Below are 18,501 nucleotides of genomic sequence, written 5' to 3' on the forward strand. Positions count from 1 at the left end.
TTTTTGCCATGAAGTGATGGGACCTGATGCCTTTATCTTAGTTTTTTGAATGCTGAGTTTCAAGCCAGCTTTTTCACTTTCATCCTCTTTTTTCACCCTTTTTCACCCTCTTTTTTCACCCTTTTTCACCCTCATCAAGAGGCTCTTTAGTTCCTCTTCACTTTCTGGCATTAGGGTGGTGTCACCTACATATGTTACTGCTATTTCTCCCAGCATTCTTGATTCCAGCTTGTGCTTCATCCAGCCTGGCATTTCGCATGATGTACTCTGCATATAAGTTACATAAGCAGAGTGACAGCGTACAGCCTTGATGTACTCCTTTCCCAATTTTGAACCAGTCTGTTGTTCCATGTCCAGTTCTAACTGTTGCTTCTTGACTTGCATACAGGTTTCTCAGGAGGCAGGTAAGGTTGTCCGGTATTCCCATCTCTTTAAGACTTCTCCAGTTTGTTGTGATTCACACAGTCAAATGCTTTTGCGTAGTCAATGAAGCAGATGTTTTTCTGGATTTCCCTTTTTCTGTGATCCAACAGATGTTGGCAATTTGATCTCTGGTTTCTCTGCCTTTTCTAAATCAGGCTTGTACATCTGGAAGTTCTCGGTTCACATACTGTTGAAGCCTAGCTTGAAGGGTTTTGAGCATTACCTTGCTAGCATGTGAAATGAGTGCAGTTGTGCGGTAGTTTGATTCTTTGGCATTGTCCTTCTTTGGGATTCGGATGAAAACTGACCTTTTCCACTCCTATGGCCACTGTCGAATTTTCCAAAGTTGCTGGCATATTGAGTGCAGCACTTTAACAGCACCATCTTTTAGGATTTCAAATAGCTTAGCTGGAATTCCACCACCTCCACTAGCTTTGTTGTAGTGAGGCTTCTTAAGGCCCACCTAACTTTGCACTCCAGGATGTCTGGCTCTAGGTGAGTGATCACACCATCATGGTTATCCAGGTCATTAAAACCTTTTTTTTACAGTTCTTCTGTGTATTGTTGCTACCTCTTTTTAATCTCTTCTGTTTTAATTGGGCCTATACCATTTCTGTCCTTTACTGAGCCCATCTTTGCATGAAATGTTCCCTTGGCATCTCTAATTTTCTTGAAGAGATCTCTAGTCTTTCCCATTCTATTGTTTTCCTCCATTTCTTTGCTTTGTTCAAATCCCTTATGATTATACAGTGGAAGTGACAAATAGATTCAAAGGTTAGATCTGGCACACAGAGTACTGGAAGAACTATGGAAGGAGGTTCCTAACGTTGTACAGGAGGTGGTGATCAAAACCATCCACAAGGAAAAGAAATACAAAAAGGCAAAGTGGTTGTCTGAGGAGGCCTTACAAATAGCTGAGAAGAGAAAGGCAAAGGAGACGGAAAGATATAGCCATCTGAATGCAGAGTTCCAAATAATAGCAAGGAGAGATAAGAAAGCTGCCTTAGGTGAGCCACCAGGGAAGCCCCTCATCTAATAAAAGGGATTTCTCAGTGGGATCATAATGTGCTCAATCCCCTCCTATGGGCACTATGTCGTAGTGGCTCCCCACCCCGGGCCCCAGCTGGGGGTTGTGTCTGCTGCTCTCAGCGAGCAGGGGGAGGGGGCACCCCAGCCTCTTCCACGGGGAAGCCACAGACCTGAGAACCAGGTATGTCTCCCTGGAGGATGTGATTGTACAAATCACCCACTCGCCTTTAATCATCGCCTCACACCCTACATCCGCCGAGAGACACACGGAGGACCGAGGAGCCCATGGACCCTGCCACCTGGCCCCACTTCTGCCTCCACCCGCATTCCGCGGACGGGCGGATGGATGACGGGCACCGCAGGACGGGACTAACAGCCTCCGCGATGCCCAGCTCCGCAGCGCGCCGCCGGTCAGCCCGGAGGCGGCTTCCGGTTCAGCCCGGTGATGTCACAGGACGCATCCAAGCAGCAGCCACCACGATGCCCAGCTCCACCCTGGCGCGGTTCCTCAGCCCCGAAGCAGCTTCTGGTTCAAGCGGATGACATCACCAACAAACCCACTGGCCCCGATGAAGTCGCCCGCGATGATGTTGGTGCAGCCAGCGGCCGACCCCGGGCACTGGGCCCGCACCCACGCGCACAGGTAGGGGAGCCCCCGCAGGGTCAGCTTCTCCAGGGACCAGGCCGGGTGGACAAGGATGAACTCCAGGTTCTCCGTGAGGTTGATGCCGGCCACGAACAGCCCGCCTGGAGCAGGAGAGGGGCTTCTGTTCATGGTGCCGGCTCTGGGGTTGGCTGCCCACGTGTGCGGTCACTAACCCACGGGGTCACGCAGCCAACCAACCCATATGGTCACCGACTCACATGGTCACCCGCCCACGGGGGTCACTAACCCATGCGGTGACCCCTCCACGTGGCCCCCAACCCATAGGGTCACTAAGCCACCTGGCCACCAAGCCACGTGTTCACCCACCCACGGGGTCACTAACCTGCGAGGTCATGCAGCTACCTGTCCACATGATGACCCACTCACACTGTCACCCGCCCACGCGCTCACGCCTTCAGGGGGTCAGCAACTGACACAGTCACCCACCCATGTGGTCAGCCACTCAAACCAGTCACCCACCCACACAATCACCCACCGACTTGGTCACCCACCCATGTGGTCACCAGCCCACGTGATCACCAACCCATGCGGTCACCTGCCCATGTGATCAGTAACCCATGGGGTCACTCGCCCACATAGTCACCTGCCCATGCGACCGCTAGCCCATGGGGCCACCCACCCATGGGGTCACTAAGCCACCTGGCCACCGAGCCACGTGGTCACCCACCCATGGGGTCACTAACCTGTGAGGTCATGTGGTCACCTGTCCACGTGATTATCCACTCGCACTGTCATCTGCCTACACGGTCACCTACTCAGGGGGTCAGCAACTGACACAGTCACCCACCCATGTGATCAGCAACTCAAACCGGTCACCCAGCCACACAGTCACCCACCCACGTGGTCACCAGCCCACGCAATCACCAACCCATGCGGTCACCCGCCCATGTGATCAGTAACCCATGGGGTCACCCATCCACGTAGTCACCTGCCCATGCAACCACTAACCCATGGGGTCACCCACCCACACGGTCACCAAGCTGTGCCGTCACCCGCCGACGACGTCACCCACCCAGACTCTGGCCTCCGCAGCGGTCAGAGCTTCAGATGTCCGACAGAGACCCAAGTTCAGACAGCAGGGGCTCACAGGGGTGTTGACTCATGAATTTCTCCTGTTACAGAGGGCAGGCGGGCTGGACAGTGACCCCAAAGATGTCCACGTCCTGACCCCGTGTGGTGGACACAGTAATGTCTGCACAGATGTCCACATCCTGTCTGCATCCTGACCCCCTGTGGTGGACAGAGGAACGTCCCCACGGACGTCCACACCCTGGTCCCCGTGTGGTGGACAGAGGAACGTCTCCTAACATGTCCTGTTCCATTTCTCCACCTGAACCCAAAGCCAGCCCCGTGCCCCAGCACACGCGTGTGACCAGGTGTCCCGGTGCGAGGGCCGCACTCACCTGGGCGGCCGCAGCTCTTCTTGTGCTCCAGGTAGCGGACGAGGTCCTGGGGCTTCACCTTGTTCCCCCACCAGTAGGGGATCCCGGGCCACAGTTCCACGTGCCGGCTCACGGACGCCTCGTCCTCGTACGACAGGATGACCTGCTGGCCCCGGGACCACAGCTGGCGCAGAGTTGGCACCTCCTGGGGGGGATCATCCGGGTGCCCGTGAGACGTGTGCACAGAGGTCATTGGGGTGCCTTGTGACACGATGTGTCAGTTATAGGGGGTGTGCGAGAAGCTACGGTGATGTGTGAATTATTGGGGTGTCTATGAGCAGTGGTGGGCTGGTTATCGGGGTCTCTGTGAGAAGAGACAGTCATGGGTGGATTATTGTCGTGTCTGAGTAGAGACACTGGTGGGTAGATTACTGGGGTGTCTGAGTGGAGATGGTGATGGGTGGGTTATTGGGGTGTCTTGAGCAGTGATTGGTAGATTGTTGGGGTGTTTGAGTGGAAACAGTGGCGGGTAGATTACTTGGGTGTCTTGAGCAGTGATGGGTCGATTATTGGGGTGCCTGAGTGGAAACAGAGGTGGGTGGATTCTTGGGGTTTCTGATAGGAAATGGCGGGTGGATCACTGGGGCATCTTGAGGTGTCATTGATGGATTTTGGGGGTGTCTGAGTGGAGACAGGGCAGGGTGGATTATTGGGGGTGCCTGTGACCAGTGATGGGCTGGTTATTGGGGTGTTTGAGTGGAGACAGTGGTGGGTGGATTACTGGGGTTCCCTGAGTGGCGTCACCTGGTGCCTGAATCAGCCTCACGCAGTGAGCGGACGGTCCGTGATTACAGAGAAGCCTGGCGCTCCCACTGCCCCCACCGTGGAGGGCGTGGGGAGCCCGTAGCCCCTGCTCACCCCGCGGGGACACAGCATGTCCCCAAAGATGTTCTTGATGCAGCCCACCAGGTACTCGTGCAGGTCCTCCGGCATGCCCTCGAAGTTCCTACACGCCAGGATCACCACCTCCCGGGGATGCTTCTCCAGCCACTCGGAGATATCCGTGAGCGTGTCCTGGGCGGGGGTGGGGAGAAGGGCCTTGTGTGAGAGATGGAGGGGCATGGGTGGGGCTTCCCCCAGCAGGACCACTCCACAGACGGGTCGGGGGGTCCTGACACACAAAGACAGAAAGCATGGCGCCCGCTCCCAAGGGACCTGGCCCCTCCTGAGTGGCAGTGGGGAGCCATGGGTGGGTGTGGGTGTGGGTGTGTGTGCACGCGCCGGTAGGTACAGGTGCCAGGGACCCGGTTTAGCCAAACTCCGGGAGACGCCCCAGAGGCCAGGGGTACAGCTGTGAGTTCAGAAACGCACGCTGGTCGGGAATTCTGAGTGACTGATGCCAGAGGTCAGCCCTCTCCTGCCTGGAGTGGACGTGTGTCTGTCTGAGTGGACGTGTGTCCGTCCCGTTAGGGGTCAGCGTTTTCTAACTGCAGTGGACATGTGTCCACCCTGTCAGGGGTCCGCCTCTTGACTGGAGGGGACGTGAGTCCATCAGAGTGGACGTGTGTCCCCCCTTAGGGGCTAGCGTCTTCTCACTGGGGTGGACCTGTGTTGCCCCTCGCAGGCCAGCCTCTCCTGCCCGGACTGCACGTGGCTGTCCCCGGCTGGCGGCCCCGCCCCGTCGGCCCCGGCCCCGCCCCCATCCGCCCCCCGCCCGCCCCGTTCGCTTTCCCTTTGGCCCCGTCCGCCCCCACCCGCCCTCCCACCCCGTCGGCCCCGCCCACCTCCACGAGGGCCGTCGTGTACAGCATGTGGACGAAGAGCAGGTTCCTCTCGGAGCCCCCCTCCACGTGCGCGATCCGCAGGTCCAGGTACCTCACGCCCGCGTCCAGCTGCTCCGTGACGCTCAGCACCTGCACACAGGGGTCGGTCACGTGTGCTGGGGACACAGGGCGGCCCCGTCGGGGGCCGGGCACGCGCTGGGGACGCCCAGCTGAGGGCCGCGTCGTCCACCGTGAAGTCAGCAGTGTGGGTGCCGCCGGGGCTCAGGCCCTGCCTCTGGGGACTCCAGGGTCTCCAGGGTCACTGGTCACGTGCGGCCACAGAGCTCGGGCCCAGACCGTGGTCTTGGGGGGGCTTCCTGCAGGGTCCAGTCTCACCCTCCTCCCAGGCAGTCCCTGGGCGGAAGCCTCCAGTGGGTTTAACAGCGCAGGCCCCACGACACCCCAGCTGAAGCCTCGGACACGAGGACACAGAGGACCCACCGAGGTCCGTGCCCACCCGCACAAGAGCACTACGAAAGGCAGGGAGGAGCCACGGGAGCAGAATGAAAGGGAGAAAAACCTCTGCCCGCCACACAAGTAAGAGGAAAAAGCAAAAAATAACCGTAACATAAAGGGAAAGGGAAAGTTGCTCAGTCATGTCCAACTCTTGGCAATCCCATGGACTGTAGCCCGCAGACCCCTCTGTCCGTGGAATTCTCCAGGCAAGATCACTGGAGTGGGTAGCCTTTCCCTTCTCCAGGGGATCTTCTGAACCCAGGTCTCCCGCGTTGCAGGCAAATTCTTTACCATCTGAGCTACCAGGGAAGCCCCTAAATCATAGCAGAAAATATTGTGTCCTTTACAAGGAGTCATAATGGAAAAAGAAAAAAATAATAAGGATAAAAAAATTGAAAGAAAATAACAGACTCCCTCTACCCAAAATAAAAGAAGAGGCAAAAACTAATATTAACATAAAATAGTAGGAGAAAGTGGTACTATGTTCTCTGCACAGAGTCATAATGGAAAAAGAAAAACATCTAAGGATTTAAAAAATGGGAAAGTGATAGCCTCCCTCTAGCCAAAATAAAAGAAAATGTAACAACTAATAGTAACATACACTAGTAGCAGAAAATGGCACTGTGTTCTCTACACGGAGTCATAATGGAAAAAGAAAAATATATAAAAAAATGGGAGAGAAAGTCACAGTCCCGCCCCCCCATCTAATCCAAAACAACAGAAAAAACAAAGACTAATATGAATATTGTCAGCTACACGTGGCACTTGCCATCCGCCTCTAAAAGGATTAAGTCAAGGGCTGATGCAGCCGCTGACCTTCAACAGCCCCCGAAAGACACCCCCCCCCCTCTGCACACACCCTAGGCCTCCCTGGCAGCCGTACCACTTGAGACCGAGGCCCCCCAGGACGGAGGGACCCCGGCCCCAATGGACCCCAGCCCTGCAGGCCTCCCGGGCTCTGGTGGACCTGCCCCCTGGGTGTGAGCTCTGCAGACCGGGCTGCAGGCGCCTGACCCGAGCAGGAATGAGGTTTGCCCACATTCCAGCCCAGGCTCTCTGCCCATCAGATCCCCCCACCCCCACCCCCAGCAGGATTCCAGCAACCGGGGAACTCCCAGGAGGAAGCAATTACACAAGGCAAGAGGTGGCAATTACACAAGGCAAGAGGTGTGTTTGACAGCCTCTGGTCCTCTGGGGAGGACCAGCCTGTGAGCTGAAAAACCCGGAATGTGAGTGCCCCCCAGGTGGGGTACAGGAAGGCGGGGGCCATCTGCCCCCCAGGTGGGCCCGTTCCTGCGGACACCTGGGCCCAGGTGGGTTCTCCACCCCGTCCCACATCCACCCCCTGGCCGACGTGTGTGCCAGCTACAGGACCACTGTCAGTTGGTGCTCCCTCCCCACAGGCAGGCCCCTGCCATCTACCCCTCCTGCGTAATGACTGCCGCCCACCCGGCGTCTCTCCACCCGCTCCACCCCGATCCACCTGGGAGGCGCATTGCAGGGGAAGGGAGTGAGGGCCTGCCTGTGTTCTCCGTCGTCTGATTCTCTGTGACCCCGCGGACTGCAGCCCGCCAGGCGCTCTGCCCATGGGATTTCCCAGGCGAGAATACTGAAGTGGGTGGCCATTTCCTTCTTCAGGGGATCTTCCCCACCCAGGGATCGAACCTGAGTTTCCTGCATTGCAGGTGGATTCTTTACCGTCTGAGCCACCAAGGAAGCCTCCCTGGAGGGCGTGCCGGGCTGCAAACACAAACCCACCTCAGAGGACGTGGAAACTCAGCTATTGCTTATCTGGGAGCAGGAAGGAGCTCTCCTGTCAGCTCAGCTGCACAGAGGGCGGGACCCAGCCTCCCCCTTCCCCTTCCCCAGCCTCTCTGACTTCAGCCTGTGATGCTCTTAGTCCATGGGTCCCCCTGTGGCTTCAGGCTGGTCCACAGTAAAACTGTGTCCTTTGCTACCTTTCTGGGAGGCTCTCTGAGTCAGGAAGATCCCCTGCAGGAGGGCATGGCAACACACTCCAGTGTTCTTGCCTGGAGAATCCCATGGATGGAGGAGCCTGGCAGGCTTCAGTCCATGGGGTTGCAAAGAAGCAGACACGACTGAGCGGCTAAACAACAATTGTGCTTTACAGTGGGTTTGTTCTCAATCCCGTTTCCCCAACAGGGATAAGAACACTGCCCCGTGGGTGACATCAGCGGCTGGAGCTGGGCCGGGGCCCAGGTGTGCCCGCAGACCCTCACCTGGGTGGTGGACCACTTGAGCACCACAGGCAGGGTGACACATGGCAGCACTTTGCCCAGAAGCTGCAGCAGCCTCGGCTCCTTGCTGGAGATGGGTGACTTCTTGTTCAGGCAGTAGGTCATCGTGTCGTGGCTCCCTGCGGGCAAACCAGGCGGGGGACACATCACCCCCTGAGCCTGTCCTCTGTGCCCCCAAGCCACCCTCAGGACGCACAGCTATAGCGGCACGGGGCACGGGGAATCCCGGAAGTCATATCCACCGAGACTGGGGAACTGAATCCTATTTTGAAACGGGATCTCTGCAGGTGTGAGAAAGTGAAGAGCAGTTTCTTTAAGGAGTCCCATGTTTGGACAGGAAGGGGTTAAGATGGCTTTTGATTTTGTGGTTTGTTTCCCAGGTGGTGCTCGAGGCAAAGAACCTGCCTGCCAATGCAGGACACATTAAAGACGCAGGTGCGATTCCTGGGTCCAGAAGATTCCCCCGGAGGAGGGCATGGCAACCCACGCCAGGATTCTTGCCTGGAGAATCCCATGGACAGAGGGGCAGAGAGTGTGGAGAGATTCACACCTTAGCGGTCACCTGGCGACAATCCAGAAATCCTTCCCTTCCGTCTCTGAACATAGGTTTGGATGAGCTTTATTTCTTTCTCCCCCCCTTTTTTAAAAAAAATTTATTCTCAGGGTCAAGGGACGGGAAGGAGGATTTACAAGTTCACAATATAATTTGATTTGATGATGTTATGTAAGAGTAGATGGGTGGGTGGATAGATAAGTGGATGGATGGATGGGGGGTGGTTGGATGGATAGAGGGATGGATGGGGTTGGTTAGAGGGATGGATGAGTGGATGGACAGTGAGTGGGTGGATGGATGGATAGATGTGTGGATGGGTGGGTGTGTGGGTGGGTGGCGGATGGGTGGGTTCTCAGCATGCGGTCCGTGCACACGGTGGTGTGTGACTCACCATGAAAAGGAGTGAAGCTCTGACACAGGCTACATCGTGGATGGACCTTGAGCATACGATGGTCAGTGAGAGAAGCAGACACAGAAGGACACATTTTCCGTGTCCATTTCTGAGAGATGGCAAGAACAGGCACATTTGCAAAGACAGAAGCAGGTGAGTGGTGCCTGGCCTGGGGGAGGGCCTCAGGAGTTCTGTGTAAGGAGAGCGGCCGGGCCCTCGTGGGCGGAGGCGGCCTGAAGACCTAGACGCCGCCTCCTTGGGGGCCCCCACGGCCTGGCCCGCGGGGAAGCACCGGAAGGGCTGAGAGGAGGGGTCCGCGGTTCGCTGCCTGCTCCACACCCGCAGGGAAGGGCCGTGTGGGGCCCCCTCCCGGGGAGGGTGGGGTGGCCGGCATCGAACCCCAGAGCCGTGGAGAGGGCGAGGAGGAGTCTGAAGCTGCCTTCCGTAGCAAACGGCACTTCCTGTTTGGCCCCCTGTCCGTGTGCGCTGCCAGCGGGCAGTGCCCAGGGTCGCGGCCAGAGGAGGGCTGGTGGAGCACGGGGCGCGTCTGCACCTTGAGGCGGGGGGGCGCAGGCTGGTGCTGGCCGGCAGGGACCCTCCCCGCCCAGGCCGCGGTGGCCGCTGGGCGCCCCTCCGATGGCGTGAGCACAGCAGTGTCGCCCTGGAAGTGCCCACCTGCCTGGGCACCGCCGGGCATCCCCAAGTCGAGATGCCTGCCCACGGCTGAGCTTTGCAGCACTTTTTGCGACCAAACTGGCTGGAGTCAGAAGTTCCTTATTTTAATTAGATAGTTTCGGTACCACTTACCGAGTCGTCTCGGGGCGGGTGGACACCGTAAACTTGGGGCCCTCCGGGCTCAAGTGCAGAAGGTGCTGCACGAGCTCTGATGGAAAACGTGGGTGCGAAGTTGTGGAACCTGAAGTGGCTGAGAAAGCACACCTCCCCCCCAAGGAGGCTGGCCTGTGTCCTGAAGGCAGGCTCTCGGGGGTTCACGAACCTTCCGGGTTGAATGGGGATGAAGTGGACTCAGAAGGGAAGGTGCTGGTGTGTGTATGTACGTGCGCACTATGTGTGCACGCCTATGTATGTGCATGTGTGTTTGGTGTGCATGTGTGCATGCGCGTGTGTGTGGTGTGCATCTACGTTTGTGTGTGTGTGTGTTCGGTGTGCCTGTGTGTGCATGCACGTGTGTGTGTGTGCCTGTGCCTGCATGTTTGACACTGAGGCTTCGCACACCCGGGAGGCCTCACCTGGGATGGAGAGCTGGTGCAGGGGCACGTCCCAGAGCCGAGGGCTCAGCGCCGACATCCAGTCCGCGTTCGCCTCCGAGGCGCAGGGCAGGCCGCGGAAGGAGCCAGGCGAGCTCACCTGCCCGCCCATCGGAGGCCGAGCCTGGGAGATCTGGGGGAGGAACCGGGGCTCTCAGGAGTTAAAACAGGACGTGCAGAAGGCGCGGTGGCGGCGCGGAGGCGAGGCTCTGAGAAACGGGAACCTGCGGGCTTCCCTCCAAGAGAAAGGAGGGTGGGGTGCTGGAGAGGGGAGACGAGCTCTAGAGACAGACGGACACAGAGAGAGGGACAGACGTGAAGAGAGACCGAAGCAGGGCGGGGGGAGAGACGCGGGAGGTGAAGTGAGGGTTTGAGGGGGAGCAGGGGAGGGGGAGACAGGGACCAGCAGACAGACCCCAGCAGCCCACGTCTGTTCTCCCTGTTGCTGGCGTCCCCCTCCAGGGGGCCCCCCACCCGCGCGCTCTGCACCAGCCCCTCCTCTTGGGGCTCTAGGGGGCCCGGTTGAGCCTGCGGGTCTCCAGGTATGGGGGCTTCCACCTTAGGGGGATGGGGCACAGGCAGTAGGTCACACCCCCTTAAGGCCCCAGAGGCGCGCGCTCCGACTGGTGGGTGTTGCTGCAGTAAAAGTGATCGGGACAGTCTCCCAGGATGAAGCACCCACCTGAGCAGCTAAGGAGCTGGGAGCGCCTCCGGTCGGGGTCTGAGTGTCCCCTCGCTCCTGTTACGGTTAGGTGTCCTGATGGGGCGGGGACAGGGGAGTGAAAACACTAGGGCGTCTTTACCCGCGCGGGGCCAAGCGCGGCCATCCCACGAGACGCTTTAAAGCAATCACCTGGAGACAGGGACCCTGAGTGGCGGCTGCAGACTCGGCCACCTGCCTGGACCCTGAACTCGCTCCCCAGCCTCTGGGCTTCGTGTTCCCACCTGGGAGAGGGGACAGAGCCTTGTTCATGGTGTTGAAGGTGACCCGAGGGTCCAGGAAGCCCCTCCCTCACCCACCATGTCCTGGAAACAGTTTCCGCAAAACCCGTCCCTATAGAGACTCAGATCCTCACTTCCCTGACCCGGCCACGCAGACCAGTCCCTCCCCGGGATCGTCAGTCAGGGCTGACCCGGTCATTCCCAGGACCAGTCAGAACATGGGCCGGCGACCCGCTGGTTCTGCCTGCCCAGCCCCAACTGCAGCCACTGTCCCTGCATGGGCAGAAGCCTTCCCTCACAGCTCCTCCTGAGTCAGGGCCTGTGTTCCACGTGCCACGATGACTCCTTTCGTGGCAAACACATGCCTGGGCCTTTATTGTGTTTACTGCTCTCCACGGACAGGGGTTGTCTCTATTCTTACGGTCCCCTTTCTACAGTAATAGTCCCCTTCTGTTGTCATAGGCTTTCCTAGTGGCTCAGTTGGTAAAGAATCTGCCTGCAATGCAGGAGACCTGGGCTCGATCCCGGGGTCAGGAAGATCCCCTGGAGAAGGAAATGGCAACCCACTCCAGTACTCTTGCCTGGAGAATTCCGTGGACAGAGAAGCGAGACAGGCGCAGTCCATGGAATTGCAAAGAGTCAGACACGACTGTGCGACTAACTTTCTGTTGTCATGGTCCCCCCTCTACAGTAATAGTCCCCTCCTGTTGTCATAGTCCCCCCTCTATAGTAATAATCCCCTCCTGTTGTCATAGTCCCCTCTCTACAGTAATAGTTACCCTTCTATAGTAATAGCCCCCTTTAATGTCATGGTATTTAGAGTAATATCCCTCTTGTCAAAATTCTGTTTCTACAGTAACTGGGCTCCTCTACTGTCATAGTCCCCCCTTTGCAATAATAGTCCTCCTTAATTGTTATACTCCCCTTCTGTTGTCATAGTATCCCCTCTACAGTACTAGTCCCCTTCTGTTGTCATGGCCCCCCCTCTACAGTAATAGTCCTCTTCTGTTGTCATAGTTCCCCCTCTACAGTAATAGTTCCTCTTCTATAGTAATAATTCCCTCTAATTTCATAGTTGGAGAAAGGCATGGCAACCCAGTCCAGTATTCTTGCCTGGAGAATCCCATGGACAGAGGAGCCTGGTGGGCTATAGTCCATGTGGTCGCAAAGAGTCGGACCCAACTGAGCGACTAACACTAATGTCATAGTGTTTAGAGTAATAGCCCTCTATTGTCAAAATTCCCCTTAGACAGTAACTGTGCTCCTCTACTGTCATAGCCCCTCCTCGGTGATGATAGTCCTCCTCAATTGTAATACTCTCCTTCCATTGTCATAGTCCCCCCACAGTAATAGTTCCTCTTCTACAGTATTAGCTCCCCTCCATTGTCATAGTCCCCCCACAGTAATAGTTCCTCTTCTACAGTATTAGCTCCCCTCCATCATCATAGTCTCCCTCTAGAGTAACGGTCTCCCCTCTAGAGTAACAGTTCTTTAGTGTCATAGTCCTCCACCCCATACACTAATAGTCCTGTCTCGGTTGTCATACTTGTCTATTGTAATAGTCCCCCCTCTGTGGTAAAAGTCTCTCCTCTACTAAAATAACCCCCCTCTAATGTCATAGTCCTACGATATAGTGATAGTTCCCCCTCTGTTGTCAAAGTTCCTGCTCTACAGTAGTAGTCTCCCCTAGAGTAATAATCCTATAGTGTCATCGTCTCCTCTCTGCAATACTAGTCCTCCTTGATTGTAGTAGTCCCCATAAATTATAATCGTCTGCCTCTGATATCCCCCCTCTAGAGTAAAAGTCCTCTGTTGCTATAATCTCCCTCTATGATTAACGTCCCCCTCGACTGTCATAGTCCACCCCCTGTTGTAATAAATCTATGGTAAAAGTCTCTCCTCTAATAATCTCCCTCTATTGTCAGTATTCCCCCTGCACACTCAAAGTCCCCCTTCTACTATAACAGTCCTGCTTCTATTGTCATAGTTTCCCCTCTACACTAACTCTCCCTTTCTGTTGTCCCTACTCTATATTAATAGTCCTTTCTCTATCATAATAGTCCCCCCTCTATAGTAATGCTGCTGCTGCTGCTAAGTCGCTTCAGTCGTGTCCGACTCTGTGCGACCCCATAGACGGCAGCCCACCAGGCTCCTCCGTCCCTGGGATTCTCCAGGCAAGAACACTGGAGTGGGTTGCCATTTCCTTCTCCAGTGCCTGAAAGTGAAAGTGAAGTCGCTCAGTCGTGTCCGACTCTTCGCGACCCCATGGGCTGCAGCCCACCAGGCTCCTCCGTCCATGGGGTTTCCCAGGCAAGAGTACTGGAGTGGGGTGCCATTGCCTTCTCCGTCTATAGTAATAGTCTGCCTCAGTTTTAGTAGTCCCTTTTCTATTGTAATAGTCCCTGTCTGCGGTAATAGACCCCCATTCATTATAACAGTCCCCGCTAAGGTAATAGCCCTCTTCTGTTATAATAGTCCCTCTCCCTTTGTTGTAGGCTCTTCTGTACAGTAATAGTCCTCCCTCCTCAAGGGTAGACCACTTTCTACTATCATAGTCTCACCTATACTGTAAGAGCTCCCTCTCAACAGTGAGAGGCCTCCTCTGTTGTAATAGTCCCCCTCTATGGTAAGAATCCTCTCTCCACAGAAATAGTTCTGCCTCTTCTGTAATAGTCTCCCTCTACAGAATGGCCCCCCTTTATTACAATAGTCCCCCCATTGTTGTACTGTACTGTACTCTACAGCCCCTCTATGGTAATAGCCCCCACAGTATCAGAGTGCCCCTATTATAACTTTTCCCCCTCCACAGTAATAGTCCCCCACTACAGTAAAAGTCCTCTTTTATTATGAGTCCCCTTTCAACAGTAGGGCTTCCCTGGTGGCTCAGCTGGTAAAGAATCCGCCTGCAATGTGGGAGACCTGGGTTCAATCCCTGGGTTGGGAAGACCCCCTGGAGAAGGGAAAGGCTACCCACCCCAGTATTGTGGCCTGGAGAATCCCATGGCCTGTACAGAGTCAGACACGACTGAGCGACTTTTGCTTTCTCCACGGTAATATCCCCCAAATGGCCATAGCCCCATTTATTGTATCTCCCCTCTATTATATTAGTCCCCTCTCTATAGTAATACTGCCCCTTGCACAAATAAAGTCTTACCTCTATGTAATCATCCCCTCTCTAGAGTAATAGTCCTTCTCCCTGGAGGACTCATCCTCCCGTAATGGTCCCCTTTCCTCTTCACAATAACCCTTCAGAATAAAAGTCTCGTTTCTAATCCAAATATGATCATCAGCTTCAAGCAGATGCAAGTAGATCACAGCAAAACAGTGTGTCAGCACCCCAAGCAGGGCACTGTGGGGAGCACCTGTGGCTGTGTGTGCCCCGTCTCGTAGGGCTCCTTTGGTGAGTCTGTGTCACCATCCTGGGGGCACCTGTGTGTCTGTCTGTCTCTTCCCCTCACAGAGGAGACCTCCCCATAACATAGGTCTCCTGCCCAGTCCTGAGCCCTCCTGTCTCCACCTCCCTGGACCTCTGTTCCACAAGCATCCGGGTCACTGTCACAAGCCCTTCACCCTCCTGTTCGCACTGGCCTGAGACGGTGGTGGCCTCACTGTGAAGGGAGGGAAGATGTTCCGTCCCCCGTGGACGCCAATCCTGTACTTGCAGGACGCTCTCCCGTCTCCCAGGTACACACGTGTGGGTCACCTACCCTCTCTCCCTTGGCTGTGAACTCCACCCGTCTGGTTTCCAAGTGCAGATTGCGGAGTGCTCAGCAGTAGGGCCGCCCAGCCTCGGACGGCACCCCGGGGAGCAGGCGGGGTGCCCCTGCACGCCCCCATGGCTTCCGCTCTGCGGGGCACTTCCTCGTGTGCGTCTGCCGCGCCCTCTGCCTCTCGGGCCACTCAGGTGAGCGCGCCGGTGAGGGCGGGTTCCGCCCCCGCGGGCCCCGGGGAGACACGGAAGCGGCCCCGTGTGCCCGCACGCATATCTGCGGGTGGGACGGGCACAGAGGCGGGTGGGGACGGGCACACAGGGGCCCAGGACATAGTTCTCAGGTGAATGAATGGATGGAGCAACGCAGGGCCGGCCAACCCAGCACAGAGCCGTTCCTGTCGTCCTGCTCACCCGGCCCCCTGAGTGCTCAGCCGGCTTCACGAGCACCAGGCTCCTAGACCTTTGCTCAGGCTCCCAAACTCACCCGCCCCCTGAAAGGCTTACCGGGTCCCCCAAACTCACCAGCTCCCTGAAAGGCTCACCGGGTCCCCCAAACTCACCAGCTCCCTGAAAGGCTCACCGGGTCCCCCAAACTCACCAGCTCCCTGAAAGGCTCACTGGGTCCCCCAAACTCACCCGCTCCCTGAAAGGCTCACCGGGTCCCCCAAACTCACTAGCCCCCTGAAAGGCTCACTGGGTCCCCCAGATACTCGCCGGCCCCCTGAAAGGCTCACCGGGTCCCCCAAACTCACCAGCCCCCTGATACGCTCACTGGATCCCCCAGGTAATTGCCGGCCCCCCTGAAACGCTCGCTGGGTCCCCCAGATACTCGCCGGCCCCCTGAAAGGCCCACTGGGTCCCCTAAAATCACCAGCCCCCTGAAAGGCTCACTGTGTCCCCCAGCTCTCCAGCTCCTTGAAACACTCAATGGGTCCCCCAAGCACTTCCCCGGCTCCCAAAGTGCCCATCCACTCCGACCAGCCCGTGGCCCTACCCCCTCAACGTCAGGACAGGATGGAGACCTGGGTCATCAGCTGTCCTCCGCCAGTGCACCGGCCAGCACAGGGTCAGCACCGGCTCAGGACTCGTGATGGGCTTGTCACCGCGCCCCGCGAGCCGCAGTCCAGGGGCGCCGTCGGGCTCTGCGCTCCCACCCGGAGGGACTATCCTTCCAAGCGGAGACGCCGGGTGGACGCCTCCCTTCCCCTCCCCGGGAGGTCCCGGCCCTCCAGCCCCTCCCGCTGCCCAGTCCAGCCGCCCAGGGCCCGGGACTCCCGCCTTACCTCGGGAGTCTGCCCGTGTGTCTCCCCGGGGGACGCCCCGTGCGCAGCGCACTCTCTGACCGCGGAGTCCAGCGGGGACTCCTGGGCTGCTCGCTGAGCTCGTTCCGCCCACGGGAGCCTCAGGCGTTTCCTCAAAGGCCCGACTGGATGCCGGGAACACCCACTCCCCGAGGTGGGGGGGACCGCCTCCCAGACCTGCCCCGCCCCGACCCCTGCATCGCCCCGCTCCAGGCCGGGAACCCCGTGTGCGGACAGCTCTGCCTGGCCGGTCGGGGTTGGGGGGGCCCGGGTCCTCCCGACAGACAGTCTGCAGGGCCCAACCCTGCCTAGGGGCCGTCGTGGGGACATCCCGACTGACCGTGGGTCCAGCGCCCAGACGGTGGGATGCCAGCGCGTCCCGGGTGCGACCACGGGGGCCCCGAGGGCCGTGAGCTGGACTAGGGCGACCTGACCACCTGGCTGAGCGCTGGCCGCTGTCCAGCATGTGGTCGCTGGCGCCCAGGACCGGAGCAAACAGGACTGTCAGCCCAGGGCTCCGTTGCATCATCCAGGCCTCCAAGCCTTTGATCCCTCCGGGTCACGCTGGCCGGCAGGTGGCCAAGTCCTCCAGGGAAGCGTCCGGCCCTTGTGCCCCGAGTGGCCCTTGACCCAGCCCTGACTGCGGTGTGTGGTCTCCGGGTTAAGGTGGATCCCCAGGGCGTGGGGACCGGCAGACCCGCTGGCCCGAGGTGACCAGAGCCCAGGAGGGTTAGTCCCTCGCCCTCCGCGAGCCCCGTCTGCTCCTCCTAGTGAAGCGCCTTGTCCCCTCGCCTCCCTTCCCCCCATCGTGGCTGGAGGTCAAAGGATCAGAGCTGGACCGTGAATTCCAGCTCATTGCCGGGGAACCTTCCTGGTGGCCAGGCTTCCCAGATGACCTAGAGGGTAAAGAATCTGCCTGCCATGCCAGAGAGCGGGTTCGAGCCCTAGGTGGGGAAGGCACCCTGGAAGAGCAAACATCAGCCCACTCTAGTGTTCCTGTCTGGAGAGTCCCATGGACAGAGGAGCCTGGCGGGCTACAGCCCGTGGGGTCACAGAGAGACCGCACTGGGTGGCTACGAGAAGCAGCTGCAGGTGGCCCGTCACCCCTCGAGTCCCTGTTGCAGGCGCTCCTTGATCCCTCTGGGGGCTCGCCTTCCCGCGTTCTTCTGAGCTGGGGCCCCACCAGCTCCCTCCCGTCCCTGCCCCTCCCTCCGGGCCGGGCTTCCTGCCCCTCCCCCACCCCTCCCCCCAAGCCAGGTGCCCCGCCCCGCTGTCACCCTCCTCAGTCACGGCACCCGGATTGCCCCAAGTCTCCAGAAGCCCTGCTTTCTGCTGGAAAAGAATCTCCAAACACGGAGCATTTCAGAAGGGAGCGAGGTGATTAAGAACCAAGAGCAGAGATCCTGTGAGCACCGTGAGCGAAGCAGGCTGCCTCCCTGACAGAGCAGTTTGCTCGGGTTTGCACGGGTCGGTCGCCAGTTTTTATACCCTCTGTGTGCTTAGTCGTTCAGGCGTGTCCGACTGTTTGCGATCCCAGGGACCGTAGCCCGCCAGGCTCCTCTGTCCATGGGATTCTTCAGGCAAGATCACTGGAGTGGGTTGCCATGTCCTTCTCCATGGGATCTTCCCGTCCCAGGGATCAAACCCAGGCAGATTCTTTATCGTCTGAGCCACCAGGGAAGCCCTCAGGACAGAAAATTCCTGCTGGAAGGTTGGCTTTAGGTGATTGGTCGGGGCACTATAGGGTTTACTGGAGTGGGCATCTTTGTGTAATTTGGGGTCTGGAATTTTGTTAGCGAAGATCAGGAGGCTTTAAGCAACCGGTAGGAAGGGGCTGGGGCTTTCCAGGTGGCGCTGGTGGTAAAAACCCGCCTGCCAATGCGGGAGGTTTAAGAGACCCAGGTTCCATCCCCGGGTCGGGAAGATCCCCTGGAGAAGGGAATGGCAACCCACTCCGGTATTCTTGCCTAGAGAATCCCATGGACAGAGGAGCCTGGCGGGCTGCAGCCCATGGGGTCACAAAGAGTCGGACTTGACAGGACAAAGGGGCTCAGTCAGCCTCGGAGGTGGCCTTGGCTCTGGGCTCTGCTTCTGTGGCCTTGGGGCAGGACTGCACACTTCCCTCAGGTTCCAGACGGAGGGACATTGCCCTCTGGACGGCTGAACATGAAGCAGGGGGATGTCCCTCCTCACCCTGGTGGGCGGTGGGGGTTCAGAGACAGGAGAAGGGAACAGAAACCCTAAAGGAAGGCGTCCCCCTGGCATCGCTGGCTCTGGACACGGACAGAGGGCCCCC

The 18,501-nt window shown here is 57.9% G+C and overlaps 1 protein-coding gene across 17 annotated transcripts; it reads right to left on the minus strand.

Moving 5' to 3' along the window:
• Positions 1–1,634: 1,634 nt before the first annotated feature.
• LOC145536987 (PI-PLC X domain-containing protein 1-like) lies at positions 1,635–16,250 on the minus strand. 17 transcript variants are annotated; one of them, XM_081567351.1, is made up of 10 exons: positions 16,188–16,250; positions 11,104–11,195; positions 10,933–11,007; positions 10,233–10,383; positions 8,983–9,028; positions 8,021–8,157; positions 5,286–5,414; positions 4,420–4,575; positions 3,523–3,706; positions 1,635–2,199 (listed from the first exon to the last, which is right to left on the minus strand). In XM_081567351.1, exons 6-10 carry the CDS (start codon positions 8,141–8,143, stop codon positions 1,961–1,963), a joined length of 831 nt encoding a protein of 276 aa, XP_081423477.1. In that variant the 5' UTR covers positions 8,144–8,157; positions 8,983–9,028; positions 10,233–10,383; positions 10,933–11,007; positions 11,104–11,195; positions 16,188–16,250; the 3' UTR covers positions 1,635–1,960. The 17 variants fall into 17 exon arrangements, with proteins under 17 accessions (XP_081423477.1, XP_081423478.1, XP_081423479.1 ...); XM_081567352.1 differs by lacking the exon at positions 16,188–16,250 and adding an exon at positions 14,900–15,027; XM_081567353.1 differs by lacking the exon at positions 11,104–11,195.
• Positions 16,251–18,501: the final 2,251 nt, after the last annotated feature.

The sequence above is a fragment of the Giraffa tippelskirchi genome, chromosome X (assembly GCF_054371585.1).
Source record: "Giraffa tippelskirchi isolate mGirTip1 chromosome X, T2T-mGirTip1v1.2.pri, whole genome shotgun sequence".
In the NCBI taxonomy this organism is placed as follows: Eukaryota; Metazoa; Chordata; class Mammalia; order Artiodactyla; family Giraffidae; genus Giraffa; species Giraffa tippelskirchi.

Bases quoted from the DNA above. Each gene is read 5' to 3' on its own strand.
- LOC145536987 (XM_081567341.1), bottom strand. From the start codon at position 10,362: ATGGGCGGGCAGGTGAGCTCGCCTGGCTCCTTCCGCGGCCTGCCCTGC. The intron at 4,576-5,285 runs GTGGGCGGGGCC...ACCCCCGCCCAG, and splicing joins ACACGACGGCCCTCGTGGAG to GACACGCTCACGGATATCTC. The intron at 2,200-3,522 runs GTGAGTGCGGCC...CTCCTGCTCCAG, and splicing joins GAAGAGCTGCGGCCGCCCAG to GCGGGCTGTTCGTGGCCGGC.